We start from the raw sequence: 22,909 nt of genomic DNA, 5'->3' as shown, positions 1-22,909 counted from the left end.
AATTACTTGTTTCACAATACAGTTAACCCTCACTTTACGCGGTTAATGTAACCCGGAGGGTACCGCGGAAAGCGAGAAACGCGTAAAGTGAATAACATAACATATGGGATTAATTGAAATGGAGTCCAGGCCGATCCCCAAACTCCACTTTTTGACGACACATAACTATGTTGTAGTAAAAATAACATCTTAATTTTATGATGGTACATGCACACAATTAATACTTAAGAGAAATAGAGAAATACAGTCGCCAAGTTAATGTCCATTCAAATAATGGACACGACTCCCTCCCCCTCTTCTCACACTACACTGCTGGCTCTTCCCTCTCTGAGAAATTTTGGGGGGAAAACCAGGTATAATAATAAATAATACCTCAAACTAAAGTTAGGATAATATAATTGACATTGCTGGATTCCTTGTAAGACCAGGAATATTTTGAATATAAATGTCATATATTTTTCACAAAAGATAACATATTTACTCAGATTAAACATTTTATCTAAAATTTGTATGTCTAATGCAAAATCTATGATGTTTATATTCAAAATGATCATCAAATTGCAAGAATTCCAGCAATGTAAATTATATTCTGGCCGGGTAATTTGTATGAATTTTATGAGCTAAAACAAATATCTTCAGTTAATAAAGAAAAAAAATATTCTTCACGACACTATCTGTCAATCAAAGTACCCCACCTTGCCTCCCCCCCTCTGCCAACCGCGCGGTCAGTCCCAACCCTCCCCCCCACCCCCCACCAATCCTCCCTTCAAGAGATGTTGGGTGAAAAATTTAGATTTTAACATTTTGTATTAAATAATACCTCAGATTAAAGTTAGGATAATATAATTGACATTGCTGGATTCCTTGTAAGACCAGGAATATTTTGAATATAAACGTCATATATTTTGCACAAAAGATAACATACTTACTCAGATTAAACATTTTATCTAAAAATTTTATGTCTAATGCAAAATATATGATGTTTATATTCAAAATGATCATCAAATTGTAAGAATTCCAGCAATGTAAATTATATTCTGGCCGGGTAATTTGTATGAATTTTATGAGCTAAAATAAAAATCTTCAGTTAATAAAAAAAAAATATTCTTCACACGGTAACAGATGGTCGGTCGCCGGTCCCTCCCTCCCTCCCCCCACCAACGTCCCTACTAGATAAATGTGTGGGAATACCAGACTGTTTACCTTTTTAGTAATAAATAATAAATCAGACTAAAGTTAGGATAATATAATTGATATTGCTGGATTCCTTGTAAGACCAGGAATATTTTGAATATAAATATCATATATTTTGCACAAAAGATAACATATTTACTCAAGAGTAAACATTATATCTAAAATTTGTACAGTATGTCTAATGCAAAATCTATGATGTTTATATTCAAAATGATCATCAAATTGTAAGAATTCCAGCAAAGTAAATTATATTCTGGCCGGATAATTTGTATGAATTTTATGAGCTAAATTAAAAAAATTATACTTCACCCGTGTAAAGGGGTACACCCACCGCGGAATGTGAGCATCCTGGGTTCTGGCAGGGCACCGCGTAAACGTGGAAACGCGGAATGTGGGACCGCGTAAAGTGAGGGTTGACTGTACTGTACTCTCAAATGACAATTACAATTATAATAATTTCCCTTTAACTCATTATAAAGAGTTATTACGAATTGACAAATGTTAGGGAAACACAAATTCATGGCTTATCTAAAACAGGATTCACAACATTACAAGATTTAGTATAATTTTTACGTAAGCATTTATCTTTTCAGGGGTGTAGATACATTGTACAGCTCCTCCCCAGCTTATGACGGGGTTAGGGAACCAAATCCAGGTCGTAAGTCAAAATGGTCGTAAGTCAAAATGGTCGTAAGTCAAAATGGTCGTAAGTCAAAATGGTAGTAAGTCAAAAATGCTTAAATAATACATAGAAAATCTGAAATGAGTGTCTCTTTTTCTTCTCAGCACCACAAAACTCTCACTTTTAAGATTGCCAGCCATTTTAAAGTGAATTACAAACGAAAATTTTGTCTGTGTACTGACGTTGGGACTCGAAAATGCGTAACTTGACAAAATTTTGGTACGACTGAGGCAGGTCGTAAGTCGGGGAGGAGCTGTACTAGAATTCCGTAAGCTAAATAAAATTTTGTGGTGTTAGCCACAGCAAAACACTAACTTGCTACATCACTTCTGAATGGGTTACACAACTAAGGCAAATAATAAAAACAAGTAAGATGCAGACCAAAACTTACTTTGTTTCCAATAAGCTCAACCTTTGCCAGTAGTCCCAGTACGTACACCACTCAATCCTAGATGTGGCACCGTCAACACTGAGCGCCGAGCGTCATAGTGGGCTCCACGCTGGGCCGCTGGGCGTACGATTATTGGAAGTGACTATTTAATTAATCCTTCAAATTTCATAATGTCTAAGTTTCAAGGCATAATTGTAATTGGATTAAACTTGAACAGCAAATTACAATTGTAATTACAATTACTTTTTATTCTCTAAGTTCAATTACAAATACATTTAAATTTCTCAGAATTGTGAAATTAATTACAACAAGGTTTCAATTACAATTACTAAGTGATCCAAGCCTGGAAAGGACGTCCCCTCCCATGCTACAACCCCCCCCCCCCCTTAAGCACCAAAGAGAGACAGTAAGACCCGTCTCCTCTCGGCACCTGGAGAGATGCTTATGATGAAGATCTCTGAGATTGGGGCATTCCACCAGGTGTCCAACAGTCATTAGGACCAGGCAGTCATCACAATGGGGAGGGGGCACCCTCTCAATTAAAAATCCATGAGTCGGCCATGTGTGGCCAATGAGGAAACGGGCCAAAGCAGTTTCCCAGCGGAGTGACAGTCCCTGATATTACCAGGCACCAAATGCAGAGTGGAGTTTGCGGAGCTTGTTTGGTCCAACAGCCTCCCATCTGCATTGCCAACTCAAGTGGATGGTAGCTTCTATTACTGGCTTCATATCAGGGCAGGTAGAGAGGAATTATGTGCCACAGGGTGAGAAGCAGCTGCTTTTGCTACAGCATCAGTACATTCATTCCCCTTCGCCTCCACATGGGCCAGAACCCAGCAAAAACTGACTTTCCGGCTCCGACATTGGATGAGAAATGGCCACTGTAAAATCTTTATACCTAAGGGATGTGGCAATGAGACACTAGCTAAGGCCTGGTGACCACTACGAGAATCGCAAAAAATTTTAAAAATCATTATGAGGTTGTGTAAAAATAATCTTGAGGGCAAGTAAAATACCCGAAAGCTTTGCAGTAAAAATAGATGGCATAGTGGAGAGACTACCTCCCCGACAATTCAGGAAAGACTACCCCAAAACCCACCCCTGCATCCGACTTAGAGCTGTTAGGCATGCTCTAAAAAAAGAGAATGAACCACACAGGGAGAAAGTAAATCCATTTTCTAGTGTACGTATATCCGAAACCTGAGTTTCCGTAATGTGGGGGACACCTGAGAAATATAACATACAACTATAAAATAATAAAAATTAAGAGCATGGGTTTGTACGTATGGGAAGTCAATGCATGTGTGGAAGCAATGGGCTGTAACTGCATCACCGATTTGCTAGCCCAGCTGCGCTCTGTCCCCTGATGTAACCTAATGGCATGCACACACATTCGTCTCGGAGTCGGCTGGGCGACTGCCAAGCTGAGTTGTGTCACATAGCCCAGGGGATGGTTTGAGTGTGAAAGGAGCTATTTTTTTTACATAAAATAAATACAGTACTGTTGTATATTCTGATATGCTATATATCAATTTTTATTGCTTATCAGATCATTTTTTGTTAATTTCTGACGTATCCAATTTGAAATTTGTTTGAATTAGGTTTATCTATCCCTCACTAGATCGTTTACATCTGAACCACATCATTTATCTAGAAGTTTGGTGATAATAAATCAATTGTTTAACTTCAAAATTGTATTGATTGTTTGTCAGACCAAAGCTTACAGCCCAGAATTACATCACATATAACAGCAAGTACAGTACAGACCGCGTGGTACCCTAACACCACAGGTTGACACACCGCAGGTCAAGACCTGACCCCGGCCTAAGTACTTGCGTAACCCTACGATATAACCGTGTTAAAGAAACCACACCTGGCCAAGACCCACCCGGGCGGTAATAATTACAAAGCACTACTGTCCTGCGACATGACCTCACCTGGGCAAACACCTGTCCAGATCTAACCAGTTTAGTGATAATTGGTTAGAGGTCAAAAGGAGACGACAGCCCAAGCAAAGGACCGGCCTTCATCCCAGCCGGAGGGGGCCAACGGCAGATGAACAGAAAATCGTCTGGAATATGTTGAAAATGATGATGTACTGAGAAAAAGGAAGATGGGAACAGAAAATTCATCTAGAAGATGTTGAAAATGAGGTTCTAAACATAGAGGAAGAACGCAGATGGGACAGAAAACTCGTCTGGAATAGTATAGAAACCAGGAGGAAGTGAGAAGAAGTCAGAAGGTGTGGAGAAACGACCTACAAGGTGTGGCATTGAAGAAAGAAAAACGTGCTATGTGAAGAAACAAGACAGAAGACGTGTATTGAAGAAAGAAGACAGAAGATGTGCTGTGCTGAAATAAGAAGAAAGACGATGATGAAGAGGTGGATCATCAGAACGACCAACCCACAACAGCAGCTGTACTGCCGGCATTCCCTATTTTTCAGATACCAGCTGGATGGAAGACGTGAGCCATGCGGACCCAACTAATGTACTGATGTTGTTGATGTTGTCGATGTGTAATACCCTAATATGTGAAGTAGGACCATTTTTTGTGTATTTTGAAGTATTTTCTCTGATTTTTGTTGATGTTTACTGCAAAGAATGTCTTTTTTTAGTCTCACTTTTCCCTATGAGTTCATTTGATCAATGTTTTGCACGATGAAACACGATGTTGTAGCCATATTACTGACTGAGATGAATTATTATTTTGACATGGGCTGATAAGGAGATGTAACACCTGTTGTTGTTTTGATTTGCAAGTTTGTCTCGGATACAATGCTAGACATGAAGGATTTTTTCATTCTATGTTGACTTGCTATGTTTCCTTTTTCTCCTGACATAGAAGCTTTGACCTTGGCGGGAGGTATAGTGAGATTTGCCAGATCAAACTAGCGCCAGTAGAAAAACATACACCTATGAGATTGTTGTTTGCAAATGTGAGACTATGTTATCGCCCCAGGGACTATCTTTGATACTACACGTGATGTTGCTGTCTATACGTATGTGACATCAGCCTCTGTGATGAAGCTTTGGTCTTGGCGGAAGGTGTATTGATTGTATGTCAGACCAAAGCTTACAGCCCAGAATTACATCACATATAACAGCAAGTACAGTACAGACCGCGTGGTACCCTAACGCCACAGGTTGACACACCACAGGTCAAGACCTGACCCCGGCCTAAGTACTTGCGTAACCCTACGATATAACCGTGTTAAGGAAACCACACCTGGCCAAGACCCACCCGGGCGGTAATAATTACAAAGCACTACTGTCCTGCGACATGACCTCACCTGGGCAAACACCTGTCCAGATCTAACCAGTTTAGTGATAATTGGTTAGATGTCAAAAGCCGGCTGGGCCGACCCCATATAAAGGTCCTACAGTCCCGTCCACGATCATTCTGATTTTGATTCTCATTCTGATCCTAGTTGTCATTCGAACATTCTGAGGAGACGCTCATTACTCTGGAGATTCCCAGAGTCACCCTCATCCTCTCCCCAGATCAGGAGGGGGACTTCCCGACCAGACCCCAGCTAAGCCGAAGCCTCCCATAGGAGGCAGCCCAGCCAAGCACCCACTGGGCCTACGTCAGGGTACACGTGAGTCTTGTCAGAACTATCCCTAGGGTGAATTACCTACTGTGGGAAGTATATTCATTCATGCTGTAACCGAGAGTCAGTGTCGAGTAACGTTAGACCTAATGTGTTAATACCCCGATATAATAGTGATATTGATGTGTCCATGTCATTAAGTGAATTAATAAATAGTTGTGTCGAAGAGGTATTTAACAAGTTGTCCCTTTAAGAAGTAATATATGTGTATTGACATACGAGATAAGAAGATAAGCGTATTGACGCTGAGTAAATAAAATCCCGGCCACGCTACCAAGTTTCCTATCTTTACATTCCTACTCTCTAGTCTTACTTATAACTGTAATCTTCTCATTGTGTTCTGTCTCATTAAATAATTTATAACAAACTCGCTTATTATTACTATTAGGGAGTACAGTATTGTACTCAGCATTTACCGCCCTTCCGTTTGAATCTATTGTTCTCCCTCCGAGCCTTACGGTTATCCCTCATTTAGTGATAATATTGCTTAATGTTAAGTTTTCAGGAACGCAACTCCATCGTTAAACATGGGATACCTGTACTTCTGGCTATGAGGTGGATATGTTCATAAAATCCACGTCATTCTCAGAAATTTTATTGTCATGAATTTAAATGAGAATAACACTGAAAATCCCACAGTACAAGGACATAAAAAACAAATAAACAAGAACACTGTTAATTCCGACAGTGAGCTACAGTCCTCGAGAAGATTGTACTTTTGTCACTCGTTCTGAATGTTGTAAAAAAAAAAAAACACGAGTTTTACAGAGGACAGATGTACAGGTTACGCATAACTCGTGTACATGTAACTTAAAAATAGGCTATAAACACTACCATGCTGTATTAAGTATTACTACAGTTTCAAAACATTACCTGACACAACTGTACAGCCACTGCATGGAGACAACTTTGATGTGATGATATGATGAGAGTGAAGGATACAGCCGGCTTAGTTGTCCCATATCTCTAAGTTCTGAGATCATGTGAGTCACTCTGAAAAGTATTGACTAAGCTGTAGTGTGTGAGCATTAGAGACCTGGGTCAAGTTCAATTAGGCACAGGGCTGTTTACTGACCCTGCCACCACTACACCCACACACACCCTGCCACTACCTCCTCACCACTTCCCAAGTTTGCTGACTTCAATATGGGCTAAGAAATATGCCCAGAGACCATGTCACATACGTACAGTATGCAAGAACACTGTTATGTGGAAAGTGTGCAGTGTTACATATGTCATGTATTTACATAATATCAAGATGTGTGCAGTATATTCATTTTGTATCAGTCACCATTGCATGAGCAATTTTCTTTGAACCAAGTATAAATGAAAGATGTATGTACAGTCATCCCTTGGTTATCACGTCTAATTGGGACCGCACTGAGTGCGTGATAACGAAAATCGCGATAACAAAAGTACAGAACCTATGGGATTTATTCTAATTGGTTCCAGGCACCCAAGACCCAACCCAATTTTCCCATTTTACGACCATTTAGACCCACTAAAGATAGAGATAATGTTATGGTAAATATCATAAACACACATAGGCATAGCTAGGTTTATTACAAAGTGATGAAAAGGGTACACTTAATACTGTAGTCCACAAAACATGTAGCTATGCTTTCTTTATTTGAATCCCCCGTCTGAGGAGTCCGTTTTCTCATCGCTTCAGGACGCCTGAGTTCTCCGTTTTCTTTCAATCTTAGAGTGCACCTGAGACTTCATTATTCCTTAGTAATGACACAGAATTTGAAATTGCAACTGGGGTTGCAATTGTTGAGGCAACTTAGATATGTCTGATTACAGCAATTTGTAGGTGAAAGATTTTATCCTCAACAGATGTAGGTGAAGCAAGGGGGTAACAATACACCTGGAGGCAACTGCGTGATAACTAAATTCTCGGCCTGAAAAATGCGCTATAACAGCAGGAGTGCAGATTTTGATGGAGGCATGATAACGAAAATTGTGATAACCAAGTGCACTATAACCAAGGGAAGACTGTACTGTACAGTGATATCTCCGTTAGCCGGAGCAATTGGTGCAGAGCACTTCCTGGGATGAGAGATTTCCGGGTAACAAGATGATGCTCTCAAAGCCGGGAAAAAATTACCCCATCCCCAGAATTTTCCGAGTTCCGGAAAAATTTTCTCAGAATTTTACGGAAAATGTGCCCCTCGGAAAATCTTTCCAAAAGCTGGAATTTTCCGGAAAATTCTGGCTTTGGGAACGATTTTCCGAGAAACTTTAAATTCCGGCTAACGGAGATATTACTACTTGTAATAATTGGTTTATTTTTTGCACTGGATGTGAATTATATTGGTTCTTTGTAATTCCTAATATTTTGTAATCATACAGTAGAACGTCGATATACAGTATTACCCCGCCTAACGCGGTTTCACTTAACGCGTTTTATCATATACGCGGTGCCTCGCCAGAGCTGAACTTTCACTTAACACGGATTTTTTCCACATATACGCGGTGAGTGTCCGGCTCGAGATGCTATTTTTAGATTTGCCCCACCCTGCCTGACTGCCTGTTTTAGCTCATAAAATTCATACAAATTACCCGGCCAGAATATAATTTACATTGCTGGAATTCTTATAATTTGGTGATCATTTTGAATATAAACATCATATTTTTGCATTAGACATACAAATTTTAGATAAAAAATTTTCTCAAATTAACTGTTATCTTTTGTGCAAAATATATGACATTTATATTCAAAATATTCCTGGTCTTACAAGGAATCCAGCAATGTCAATTATATTATCCTAACTTTAGTTTGAGGTATTATTTATTAAAATTTAGTGGTTATCCCACACATCTCCTTGGGACGGTTGGTGGGGGGTGGGGGGGAGGGAGGGACCGACCGACCATCTGTTACCCTGTGAAGAATTATTTTTTTTTTTTTTATTAACTGAAGATATTTGTTTTAGCTCATAAAATTCATACAAATTACCCGGTCTGAATATAATTTACATTGCTGGAATTCTTATAATTTGATGATCATTTTGAATATAAACATCATATTTTTGCATTAGACATACAAATTTTAGATAAAAATTTTTCTCAAATTAACTATGTTATCTTTTGTGCAAAATATATGACATTTATATTCAAAATATTCCTGGTCTTACAAGGAATCCAGCAATGTCAATTATATTATCCTAACTTTAATCTGAGGTATTATTTAATACTAAATGTTAAAAACCCTGGAAGGGAGGATTGGTGGGGGGTGGGGGGGAGGGTTGGGACTGACCGCGCGGTTGGAAGAGGGGGGGAGGCAAGGTTGAGTCCATTATTTGAATGGACATTAACTTGGCGACTGTATTTCTCTATTTCTCTTAAGTATTAATTGTGTGCATGTACCATCATAAAATTAAGATGTTATTTTTACTACAACATAGGTATGTGCCTTCAAAAAGTGGAGTTTGGGGGTCGGGCCGGTTTCTATTGGAATTAATCCCATATGTTCTGTTGTTCACTTAACGCGGATTTCACTTAACGCGGGACCCTCTGGGTTCAATTGACCGCGTTAAGTGGGGTACAACTGTAACGTGAGATACGTTCCAAGAGAGGTCACTTTAAACCAAATTCGCACTAAATCGAAGTGTTGTATTAATGGAATAATTTATTTTGGTATTTGAGAGAAACACAAAATACTAAAAAGACTGAGTTTACCCAGATGCACCTCAGCCCACCTCCTAGAATAAACAAAACATTGTTTTTTGTAGTATTCTGTTAAAAGAAACACTCATAAATCAACACAGCTAAAATTAAGGGATGCAAAATGGTCTGTTTACTGGCTGGGAAGATGAGGGGGAGGGGGGGTGGGAGGTGAGGTGATAAGTTGACAGTTGCAAGGTCTATTGCTTATTTATTTATTTATCTGTCCTTAAGAGTGACTAAGTTTTTCTCTTGTAAAATGTCACTGAACTGATATGGGAGATATAATTAACATTGCTGGAATTCTTATAAGATAGTGATTAATTTGAATATAAACATGCTATAGTTTGCACTAGACAAAAATTTTAGTTATCATTTAGTACATTATTTTGAGTACGTACATGTAGAGTACAGCTTTGCCCTTAGGACAGTGTAGCGTGCCCAGAGAAACATTAGGCGCATATTTTAAAATATGATGCGCCAGATTGGCTCGCGCAAAATAGGAAAGATTAGCTTTAAATTAAAACATTGTCCATAATTGTGGGTGTCGCTTTAAATCAATAATCTTAAATTGTATCGCTTTAAATCGACATTCTACTGTACCAGATTTATTACCAGTAGTAAGCTGTGTTTTGTTTCCAGCGACAGTGCTTAACCCATGCCATCTGCATTCCACACATTTGTAATGTGTCTAAGAATATAATTCAGTGATATCCCCATTTGCCGGAACAATTAGTGCAGAGTAGTTCCTGGGAATGAGAGATTTCCGGGTATCCAGACGACTTTCTTAAACCCAGAAAAATTCCTTATCCACGGAAATTTTTCCCGTTACTGGGAAAAATTTCCAAAAGTCTAAACTATGCATCTTGCACCGACAGACACTTGCCCACATCCTCAGAATATTTCTGGGTGCTAGGGAAAGTTTTTCAAGATTCTAAACTACTACAGTAGTCCATAAAAGCAGTTCTAATTAAGCTAGAAACTCCATTTCTTTACTAGAAAAATCCTGAATAGCTTATCTAAAAGTTAGTTTAAATAAACTTATTTAAAAAAATAGAAATATAAATGATACGGACAAGAATGAAGCTGTGTGTTACAGCAAAGACTGGCATTTTCCACTCCCATGGAGCTGTGGGGGATTAGTGAGTCTCATGTAACTGACCTGACCTAATGCAATGTACGGTGGAGGTAGGGTGGGGGATTAGTGGTGTCATTACTCACCTGATGCAATGTCAGGTCATCGATTGTTGGGTGGGGATTACTGTAATGGGGTCTTATGACCTGAATATGTCTTGAATAAATACGAAAGCTAAAGTATTTTTGAGGCACGAGGGTGTTAGTAAAAAAGTATACAGGTATAAACTTTTATTCAAAACATCTCCTCTGATTGTGTTAGAGACACAAAAAAACACTGCACAATTTCAAATTTCGACGGGTTTCAGTGTGAAAAATGAACAATACAATTCATTAATAATACGTAGAATATTAAAACACACGAGGAGATGAGACCACATTGTTTTCGTTAATGCTTACAGAAGCAGTGACTGACTGGTTCTACATATAAAACTGAAGAAAATAAGACCATGGTTGTAGCTGTAGTAAAATTAAAGTAAAAAAATTAATATGGTTGTTTTAAGTAATGTTATTTAATGTTAATAAATGGAACAATAGAAGTAGCCAACCACTAATGGCAAAGAAAAAAGTGAGACTGCGTGTACGTAAGTGCGCACATGTGAAACATTCGTCATTACACTACATAAGAATATGAAAGCAACACTTATTTACTGTTCATATATGTTTTAATTAATATTTCTGAATTTAAAACAAAAATTCTACCCACCAGTGGTGGTAAAGTTGAAAACATAAGGACAGCCAATGTTGTTGTGTGTGTTTTTACTCGGATGACAAAGTTGCCAAGAAATCAGGTTCAACTCTAGCTGAAGCTGTAGAACATAAAAACTTTTTTGTGCTAATTTTGTTTTTATTTAACTTTATGTGTTATTTTAGTTCATTTATTAGGATGATGCTTTATTACAGGTAGCAATTCGCCCAAAAAGTAGGGTAAAAAAGGCAAAATTTAGCCAAACATTGAAAGTACCAGACTCAAATTAATTTCTCCATAGGCAGTAGTATATAAATTTGGACGATTTGAATTTTGAGAGGTTTTTACAGTCTAAATAGGTGTCCAAATATGAGAGCCTACTGTACAGTACAGTGGTCCCTCGGTTAACGAACTCAATTCGTTCCAGGAGGTCTTTTGTTAACTGAAAATTTCGTTAACCGAAACCATTGTTTCAATGGGATATTGGGTAATTGGTTCCAGCTCACAGAAAAGTATATACAAAGAAAAGCTAAAAATCCATAAAGTCAGAAAAACACCACTAAAATTCCCCTAAATTGCCCTTCTATACATATATATATACACACACACATATATATATATACGTCCGTGCCCCCCCACCCCCCAAAAAAAAAAATCTGCTGGACCACCACTCCACGACCCCCTAACGGAGACACGATGATCCTCCCCATACTGGTCAGATATTATGTGTTAAAGGAATATGCTTCCTACCTTAGGCTTTTTTTAAACATTTGCCTCCAGGTGTAATGTTAACCTACATCTATTGAGGATAAAATCTTTCACCTACAAATTGACAATAACACATTTGCTGTAATCAGACATATCTAGTTGCCTCAACAGTTGCAACCCCAGTTGCAATTGGTGTTGCAATTTCAAATTCTGTGGCATTACTAAGTATAGTGAAGTCTCTGGTGCACTCTAAGATTAAGAGAGAAAATGGAGGACTCAGGCGTCCTGATGTGAGAGAAAACGGACTCGTATGATGGGGGACCAAATAAAAAAAGCATAGCTACATGTTTTGTGAACTACAGTATGAAGCGCACCCTTTTCATCACTTTGTAATAAACCTAGCCATGCCTATGTGTGTATATGATATTTACCATAACATTATATATATATTTAGTGGGTATAAATGGTCGTAAAATGGGAAACTTGGGGTTGGGTCTTGGGTGCCTGGAACCAATTAGAATAAATCCCATAGGTTCTGTACTTTTGTTATCGCCGAGGTCCCAATTAGGCGCTATAACCAAGGGATGGCTGTACTGTACTGTATATACTTGTGACACTGGCCAGTTGCTTCTGGTGTTATGGTACAGGGGTACCAAGTGACAGCACTAGGATCCCGCTTCCTCTAGCAAGGAATAAACAATTAAAATTTAAATTGAAAAAAAAAAACATTCAAATAATGGGACCTAGCAAACCTAAATGGCCCTAGAGCGGGCACAGTCACGTATGCATCGAGTAATCTTATAGATTGTGCTGATAGGCGTACGTTATCAAGTGAATTTAGTCAATATTGTACAGTAACAATGGACCTAAGTGCAAACCTGTATTGTACATGTACTAAATGATTAAGGTACTAAAATTGTTATGTCTATTGCAAATATAGCTTGTTTATACAGGTACAGTCATGCGCCGGTTAACGTCCTAGATACATTCTTGGAAACGTGACGTTAACCGAAATGGATGTTGTCCAATCATCACATAAACTTTTTATTTATACTTACGTGTATGTGGAATACTATATACAGTACGTACATATACACTTTTACTCTTAAATCACTACTGTAATATGATACAGGTGATTAATTTTTATCTCTTGTGCAAAATACATGATGTTTATATTAAAATTATTCACTGTTTTACAAGGATTCAAGCAACGCTGAGCAGATGGGGGAGACAGAGGGTGGGAGCGAGCGAGGGGGCGTGGGGGGAGGGGACGTAGTACGTTTGACAGTTGGCACAGGCCCAGGTCTAACGCATGTATATTTATCAGTTCTTAGGTGACTAAGCTTCTCTCTTATAAAAAGCCAGTGAAATGACCTGGGTAAGTATAATTAACAAAGCTCGGATTCTTGTAAAATACTGATTAATTTAATTTGAATATAAACATGCTATAATTTGCACTAGACAAAACAATTTTAGTACCATAATCAAATTAGTACATGTGGACTCCAGCTTTGTATTAAGGTCATTTATTTATATTACGTTTCTTTTAGTATGGTGTGTGCATGTAAATGGATGAAAATAAATGAAGAAATCTATGTAACTCTACCCAAAAATACAGTTGAAAAACTTTTTTATAAAATGTACTACAGTACTGTACACTAATGTACAACAATTTTTATCTCTTGAGCAAAATATATGACATTTATATTCAAATTATTCGCTGTCTTGCAAGGATTCCAGCAATGCAAATTATAACCTCCTAACTTTAGTCTGAGATATAATATAAGAAAAAAACTGTAAGCCTAAAAGCCTGGCTGGGAGGGAGGGAGGGACTGACGGCTCCGACACCCAGCGAGGGGTTGGTGGGGGGTTGAGGTGATAAGTTTGAGGCGAAGGTCTCTGTGTGTTTATCTAACAGTCCTACTAAGCTTCTCTCATTTTAAAATGCCATTGATATGACCTATGAGAATATAATTAACATAGCTGGGATCCTTGTAAGATTCTGATTTATTTGAATATATACATGTTGTAATTCGCACTAGACATAACAATTTTATTACATCAAATTAATACATGTGCACTCCAGCTTTAAAATAAGGTCATTTATTTATTTTACGTTTCTTTTAGTATGGTGTGTGCATGTAAATGGAAGAAAAAAAATGAAGAAATTTATGTAAATCTACCCAAAAATACAGTTGAAAAACTTTTTATAAAATGTATTACAGTATTGTACACTAATGCACTATATTATTTTTATATCTTCCGCAAAATATATTACGCTTATATTCAAATTAATCTCTGTCTTGCAAGGATTTCAGCAATGCAAATTATATTATCCTAACTTTAGTCTGAGATATTATATAAAATAAACATAAAGAAATCACCAATCTTTTATCTTGAACACAAGGGTGGTGGGAAGAGGGGGGGGGGGGTGAGGTGACTGAATGCCTGGCATTTGTTTGTTTATTTATTTGAGATAAGGTTTGACAGTTGGCGCTGAAGGCCTACCTGCGTGTTTATTTATCATTACTTAAGAGTGACTAAGCTCTTCTCATAATTTTCCACCCAAACGACGTGGGTGAATATAACTTACATTGGAGGGATTCTTGTAAGATAGTAATTTATCTGAATTTTTTTTTTTTTTCAATTTAACTTTTAATTGTTTATTCCTTTATAGAAGAAGCGGGATCCCAGTGCTGTCACTTGGTACCCCTGTACCATAACACCAGAAGCAACTAGCCAGTGTCACAAGTATATACAGTACAGTACAGTCATCCCTTGGTTATCGTGCCTATGGGATTTATTCTAATTGGTTCCAGGCACCCAAGACCCAATCGCAATTTTCCCATTTTACGACCATTTATACCCACTAAATATATATATAATGCTATGGTAAATATCATAAACACACATAGGCATGGCTAGGTTTATTACAAAGTGATGAAAAGGGTACGCTTAATACTGTAGTCCACAAAACATGTAGCTATGCTTTTTTTATTTGGTCCCCCATCATACAAGTCCGTTTTCTTTCACATCAGGACGTCTGAGTCCTCCGTTTTCTCTCTTAATCTTAGCGTGCATAAGAGACTTTGTTATTCTTAGTAATGCCACAGAATTTGAAATTGCAACCCCAATTGCACCGGGATTGCAATTGTTGAGGCAACTAGATATGTCTGATTACAGCAAATGTGTTATTGTCAATTTGTAGGTGAAAGATTTTATCCTCAATAGATGTAGGTTAACATTACACCTGGAGGCAAATGTTTAAAAAAAGCCTAAGGTAGGAAGCATATTCCTTTAACACATAATATCTGACCAGTATGGGGAGGATCATCATGTCTCCGTCAGGGGGTCGTGGAGTGGTGGTCCAGCAGGAGTCACGTTTTTTTTGGGGGGGGGGGGGCCACGGACGTATATGCGATCGGACATTGTTCAGTCGGACGTTAACCGGCGCATGACTGTATTCAAATAAATTACTATCTTACAAATATCCCTCCAATGTAAGTTATATTCACCCAGGTCGTTTGGGTGGCAAATTATGAGAAGAGCTTAGTCACTCTTAAGTAATGAAAAATAAACACGCAGGCAGGCCTTCAGCGCCAACTGTCAAATCTTATCTCAAATAAATAAACAAACAAACACCAGACATTCTGTCACCTCACCTCGCACCCCCTCTTCCCACCCTGGTGATTTCTTTATGTTTATTTTATATAATATCTCAGACTAAAGTTAGGATAATATAATTTGCATTGCTGAAATCCTTGCAAGAGAAGAGATTAATTTGAATATAAGCGTCATATATTTTGCTCAAGATATAAAAATTGTAGTACATTAATGTACAATACTGTAGTACATTTTATAAAAAGTTTTTCAACTGTATTTTTTGGTATATTTACATAAATTTCTTCATTTATATTCATCCATTTACATGGATACACCATACTAAGAGAAACGTAAAAGAAATGAATGACCTTAGTGCAAAGCTGGAGTGCACATGTACTAATTTTATTACGGTACTAAAATTGTTATGTCAAGTGCAAAGTACAAGATGTTTATGTTCAAATAAATCAGTATCATACAAGAATTCCAGATATGTTAATTATATTCTCCTAGGTCATATCACTGGCATATTAAAATGAGAGAAGCTTAGTAGGACTGTTAAATAAACACACAGAGACCTTCGGCTCAAACTTATCACCTCAACCCCCCCACACCCCCCTACCCCTCGCTTCCCCTCCCTCCCTAATCTAATCAGCCGGGGGGGGGTTTATTTAGGCTTACAGTTTTTATCTTATATAATATCTCAAACTAAAGTTAGGAGATTATAATTTGCATTGCTGGAATCCTTGCAAGACAGCCAATAATTTGAATATAAACGTCATATATTTTGCTCGAGATAAAAATTTTTGTACATTAGTGTACAGTACTGTAGTACATTTATAATATACATTTTTTTCAACTGCAGTTTTGGGTAGAATTACATCAATTTCTTCATTTATTTTCATCCATTTGCATGCACACACCATACTTAAAGAAACGTAAAAGAAATAAATGACCTTAGTGCAAAGCTGGAGTGCACATGTACAGTGACCCCTCCGTTAATGAACTCAATCCGTTTCAGAAGGTCTTTCGTTAACCGAAAAGTTCGTTAACCGAAACCATTGTTTCAATGGGTTTTTGGGTAATTGGTTCAAGCTCACCGAAAATTTCCTAAATTCAACAAAAATGGTAGAAAAGTTCACTTACTTTGAGGTGTGTATGTAGAAGGCTCCTGGATGATGATGATGGGATTTAGAATGGGGGTGGAGGAGAAGGAAGAAGAGAAGGCATTGGGGTGGAAGAAGTCACCCCATGGCGCCATTTCACCCATAAAATTTTAGCTCTCTTGGTGTAATTCAAGATTATTTTCTTTAAATCAACACTGCACTGCATTATATATTGTCAATATGTAAAATATATTTCAAAATGACCAATAATTTGCTTGGAAACACAGAAAAAAAGCGTTTAGTTGAAGAGAGTCTCAAGCAAGATGTTACCTCCAGTTAAAACAGAGAGAGACTAACTCCTGTTTGCTGTGTTAAGAGGCTGGATGCCGAGCATTAAACTAGTCACTTTACCTTCAATTATGTTCAATAATTGTTAAAATGGCTAAAAAATTGAATATTAAACTTTTTAAATTATTGAATAGTATAAACTTCTTGATATTTACTAAAATAGTAAGAAATTTAAGTCCTAGAACCGATTAATGTATTGGCGGACTGATACTAAAGCTGGTTGCCCGGTCAGTGCAAGCGAAAACATGTTGAGGTCGGTTCGTAAGAACTTCGTTAACCGAATTTTTTTTCGTTAACCGAATTGGAGATCCTTATGGAAGGCAGTTCGTTAATCGAAATTACGTTAACCGAGGTGTTCGTTAAACGAGGGGTCACTGTACTAATTTGATTATGGTACTAAAATTTTTATGTCTAGTGCAAATTATAGCATGTTTATATTCAAATTAATCAGTATCTTACAAGAATCCCAACAATGTTAATTATATTCACCCAGGTCATGTCACTGGCATTTTATAAGAGAGAAGCTAAGTCATTTAAGAACTGATAAATATACAGGTACACGCGTTAGACCTTGGGCCGGTGCCAACTGTCAAACATACTACCTCCCCTCCTCCCAAGCCCCCTCGCTTGCTCCCTCCCTCCCTCCTGCCTTCCCTCTCCCCCCAACTGCCTAGCGTTGCTGGAATCCTTGTAAAACAGTGAATAATTTTAATATAAACATCATGTATTTTGCACAAGAGATAAAAATTAATCCCCTGTATCACATTACAGTAGTGATTTAAGAGTAAAAGTGTATATGTACGTATATAATATTCCACATACACGTAAGTACAAGTATAAATAAAAAGTGTATGTGATGATCGGACAACGTCCATTTCGGTTAACATCACGTTTCCAAGAACGTATCTAGGATGTTAACCGGCGCATGACTGCATATATGCTGATAACAACAAGGAAAAAGAAAACACGAAGTTCCCAAGCGCTTTCGTGTATTTCACATCTTCAGGGGTGAGTACAGACTAAGAAGAAGTACAAAACAGGGTATATGTATACAGAGGAGGGTGAGATCAAGTCCACAGTGGTCAGGTATAGGTAATGACCTTACTAATCTTCACAAAAGCACTGCAGCGGTAGGTAGTCAGGTCAGAGGGTAAGGTAACCCAACCTTCTCACCTGGTTACAAATCTTCTTAATTACGAAATTATCCAATTTGTACATACCATTACTCAAATTCATGTTGATGGATTCGGTATGCTTAATGAGACTAAATTCTACAATGTTCCTACTGCCAATTGAATTACAAGGTAATATTGAGGAGGCATTATCCCAGTCAATGCAATGCTTATTATCCCTCAAATGAACAAACAGAGCATTGGATTCCTGGCCTGCCCTAACACTATATTTATGTTGTTTAAGTCTAGTTACAAGATCTTTACCTGTCTGCCTAAGTAAAACATATTACATTCCTTGCAAGGAACTTTATAAATGCAGCCACCTGTATTGTTGGGGGAGTTCTTGATTAACATTTGTTTAACAGTGCATGAGTTTATAAATGCCACATTGACATTCCAGGTTTTTAGTTGTAAAGGAATTTGAGAGAAATTTTTGTGAAATGGTAATACTAAGAGATTCTTATGGTCATGGGTGGGCTTGGGATCAGTTCTATAAAAAGATTTCTTAGTAATGTTCAGGCATTTGTCGATGAAAGATCCAGGGTATTTAAGGTTTGAGCCAATATTATAGATATATTTAAATTCCTCATCAATGAATTCCGGGCTGCAAATTCTCAAAGCACGTAAGAACATTGTTGAAAATACTGACTGTTTGACTCTATTATGGTGGGCAGAATAATAATGAATGTATGAACACACATTAGTAGGTTTTCTATAAATACTGAACTTAAAAGTGTTACCTATTCTGTGGATCAGACAGTCTAGGAAAGGCAATTTACAGTCATGCTCTAATTCCACAGTGAATTTGATCGAGGGGGCTAAGTTATTAAGCTGTGGCAGGAAAGCTTTTAGGTCCTCATTACTTGGCCAGAGACATAATACATCATCTACATATATAAACCAGACTGCTGAAGGTGGTAAAATATTATTTAATACAGTAGTTTCTTTTCAAAGAATTCCATTTATAGGTTGCTTAATACAGGTGAGAGTGGATTACCCTGTTTTGTACTTCTCCTTAGTCTGTACTCACCCCTGAAGATGTGAATTACATGAAAGCGCTTGGGAACTTCGTGTTTTCTTTTTCCTTGTGGTTATCACCATATACTTGGATCACGTGCACCTAAAGTGATTTACTTGCCTATATGTATGTATGTATATATATATATATATATATATATATATATATATATATATATATATATATATATATATATATATATATATATATATATATATATATATATATATATATATATATATATATATATATATATATATATATATATATATATATACACAGTTGTACCTCATTTAACGCGTCAATAAACCCAGAGAGTACTGTTATGAAAACCGAAGTGAACAACAGAACATATGATTAATTCCAATAGAAACCGCCCACTCCCCAAACCCAATTTTTGATCCACACATAACTATGTTGTAGTAAAAATACAGTCGCCAAGTTAATGTCCATTCAAATAATCTCAAACTAAAGTTAGTATAATACAATTGACATTGCTGATTCCTTGTAAGACCAGGAATATATTTTGAATATAAATGTCATATATTTTAGTAATAAAAGATAAATATATTTACTCTCAGAGTAAACATTTTATCTAAAATTTGTATGTCTAATGCAAAATATATGATGTTTATATTCAAATGATCACCAAATTGTAAGAATTCCAGTAAATAAATTATATTCTGGCTGGGTAATTCTAGGCGAATTTATGAGCTAAAAACAAATATGTTCAGTTAATAAAAATAAATATTCTTCACTTCATTAATTATCTGTCAATCAAAGTACCCCACCTTGCCTCTTCCAATCGGCTGGGTCAGTTCCCAACCTCCCCCCACCCCCCACCAATCCTCCTTCAAGAGAAAGGTTGGGGTGAAAACCAAATTTTAACATTTTGTATTAAATAATCAGATTGTTAGATAATATACTTACATTAAGGATTCCTTGTAAGACCAGGAATATTTGGAATATAAAATGTCATATATTTTGCACAAGAGAACATATTTACTCAGAGTAAACATTTTATCTAAAATGTAAGTGTCTAATGCAAAATCTATGTCTATATTCAAAAATGACTATTAAATTATAAGAATTCCAGCAATGTAAATTATATTCTGACCGGCACTTATATGAATTTTTATGAGCCAAAACAAATATGTTCAGTTAATAAAAAAAAAATATTCTTCACAGGGTTAAACAAACATTTGGGATGGGTTGTGGGGAGGCCCAACGCAACCTAATATATATATATATATATATATATATATATATATATATATATATATATATATATATATATATATATATATATATATATATATATATATATATATATATATATATATATATATATATATATATATATATATATATATATATGCAAGTAAATCACTGTAGGTGCGTGATCTAGGTACATGCTGATAACCAGAAGAAGAAACACGAAGTTCCTGCCGCTGTGTAATTCACATCTTCAGGGTGAGTACAGACTAGAGAGAGTAATACAAATCAAGGTGTATATATACAGAGGAGGGTGAGACCAGGTCCACAATGGTCAGGTATTAGGTAATGACCCTACTAATCTTTAAATAGCACACAACGGTTGGTGGTCAGGTCAGATGGTCAAGTGACCCGGCCTTCTCACCTGATCACAAATCTTCTTAATTACAAAATTGTCCAGCTTGTACATGCTGTTACTCAAATTCATGTTGAATGCTTCGGTATGTTTAATAAGACTAGATTCTATGATGTTCCTACTATCAATTGAATTACATGGTAATATTGAGGAGGCATTATCCCAGTCAATGCAATGCTTGTTATCCCTCAAATGAACAAACAGAGCATTGGATTCCTGGCCTGTCCTAACACTGTATTTGTGTTGTTTAATTCTAGTTGCAAGATCTTTACCTGTCTGGCCTAAGTAAAACATATTACATTCCTTGCAAGGAACTTTATAAATGCAACCAATTGTGTTGTTGGGTGAGTTCTTGATTAACATTTGTTTGACAGTGCATGAGTTTTTAAATGCCACATTGACGTTCCAGGTTTTTAGCTGTGCAGGAATGTGTGAGAAATTTTTGTGAAATGGTAATATTGAGATATTCTTATGGTCATGGGTGGGCTTGGGGTCAGTTCTATAAAAAGTTTTCTTAGTAATGTTTAAGCTTTTGTCTATGAAAGATCTAGGGTATTTAAGGTTTGAGCCAATATTATATATATATTTGTATTCCTCATCGATGAATTCCGGACTGCAAATTCTCAAGGCACGTAAAAACATTGTTGAAAATACTGACTGTTTGACTTTATTATGGTGGGCAGAATAATAATGAATGTATGAACACACATTAGTTGGTTTTCTATAAATACTGAACTTAAAAGTGTTACCTATTCTGTGGATCAGACAGTCTAGGAATGGCAATTTACAGTCTTGCTCTAATTCCACAGTGAATTTGATCGAGGGGGCTAAGTTGTTAAGTTGTGGCAGGAAAGCTTTTAGGTCCTCATTACATGGCCAGAGACATAATACATCATCAACATATCTAAACCAGACTGCTGAGGGTGGTAAAATATTACTTAATAGTTTCTTTTCAAAGAATTCCATATATAGGTTGCTTAATACAGGTGAGAGTGGATTACCCATTGCCATACCAAATTTTTGAGCATAATATTCCCATTGAATTCGAATTTGCAATCCTTAATACATAGTTTGATGAGTTCGATGAAGTCGTCTTTCGAGACGGGCAGTGAAATGTTATCCAGGGAATCTATGAGGAACTCTAGTAAATCATCAACTGGGACCTTTGTAAAGAGTGACGTTACATCAAAGCTGACCAGTTTAAAATCATAATTAATTTGTAAGTTATTGAGTTTATCAACCAGATCCATATTATTCTTAATATTAGAGTTAGAAATGTTGCCAACTAAGGGATTTAGTAAAGAAACTAACCATTTAGATAATTTATAAGAGATTGACCCAACTGAGCTAATGATGGGTCTTGCTGGGTTATTAGGCTTGTGGGTCTTGATTATTTAAGACAGCGTAAGAGTTAGGTGGATCCATGAAATATATATATATATATATATATATATATATATATATATATATATATATATATATATATATATATATATACATATATATATATATATATATATATATATATATATATATATATATATATATATATATATATATATATATATATATATATATATATATATATATATATATATATTTCATGTGATCCACAATAAAAACTTTTGGAATTTGCTGTTTTGTTCACACACCTTTCAGAGCAACTGGAAGATGTCTTGAATAAAGACGAAAGCTAAGGTGCTCCGTTGTTTCCCTTTTCCCGTGTGATTTTATCGATATATATATATATATATATATATATATATATATATATATATATATATATATATATATATATATATATATATATATATATATATATATATATATATATATATATATATATATATATATATATATATATATATATATATATATATATATATATATATATATATATATATATATATATATATATATATATATATATATATATATATATATATATATATATATATA

At 36.2% G+C, this 22,909-nt stretch overlaps 1 protein-coding gene across 6 annotated transcripts in view; it reads right to left on the bottom strand.

The window, feature by feature from the left end:
* Positions 1–22,909, bottom strand: part of LOC121855925 (DNA-directed DNA/RNA polymerase mu-like) — a 171,495-nt gene that overhangs the window by 131,032 nt on the left and 17,554 nt on the right. For 5 of the 6 annotated variants that reach the window (XM_042351129.1, XM_042351127.1, XM_042351130.1 and 2 more), the window contains exon 2: positions 6,754–6,873. The exons of the other annotated variant lie outside the window; for it this stretch is intronic. In XM_042351129.1, the coding sequence (XP_042207063.1) occupies positions 6,754–6,873 (120 nt within the window). The remainder of the gene's footprint in view (positions 1–6,753; positions 6,874–22,909) is intronic. 6 annotated transcript variants of the gene reach the window in all.

The sequence above is a fragment of the Homarus americanus genome, unplaced genomic scaffold (genome assembly GCF_018991925.1).
Source record: "Homarus americanus isolate GMGI-L3 unplaced genomic scaffold, GMGI_Hamer_2.0 scaffold19117, whole genome shotgun sequence".
Lineage (NCBI taxonomy): Eukaryota > Metazoa > Arthropoda > Malacostraca > Decapoda > Nephropidae > Homarus > Homarus americanus.
The sequence above is the reverse complement of the archived record's forward strand: the minus strand, read 5'-3'. Positions and strand labels throughout refer to the sequence as shown.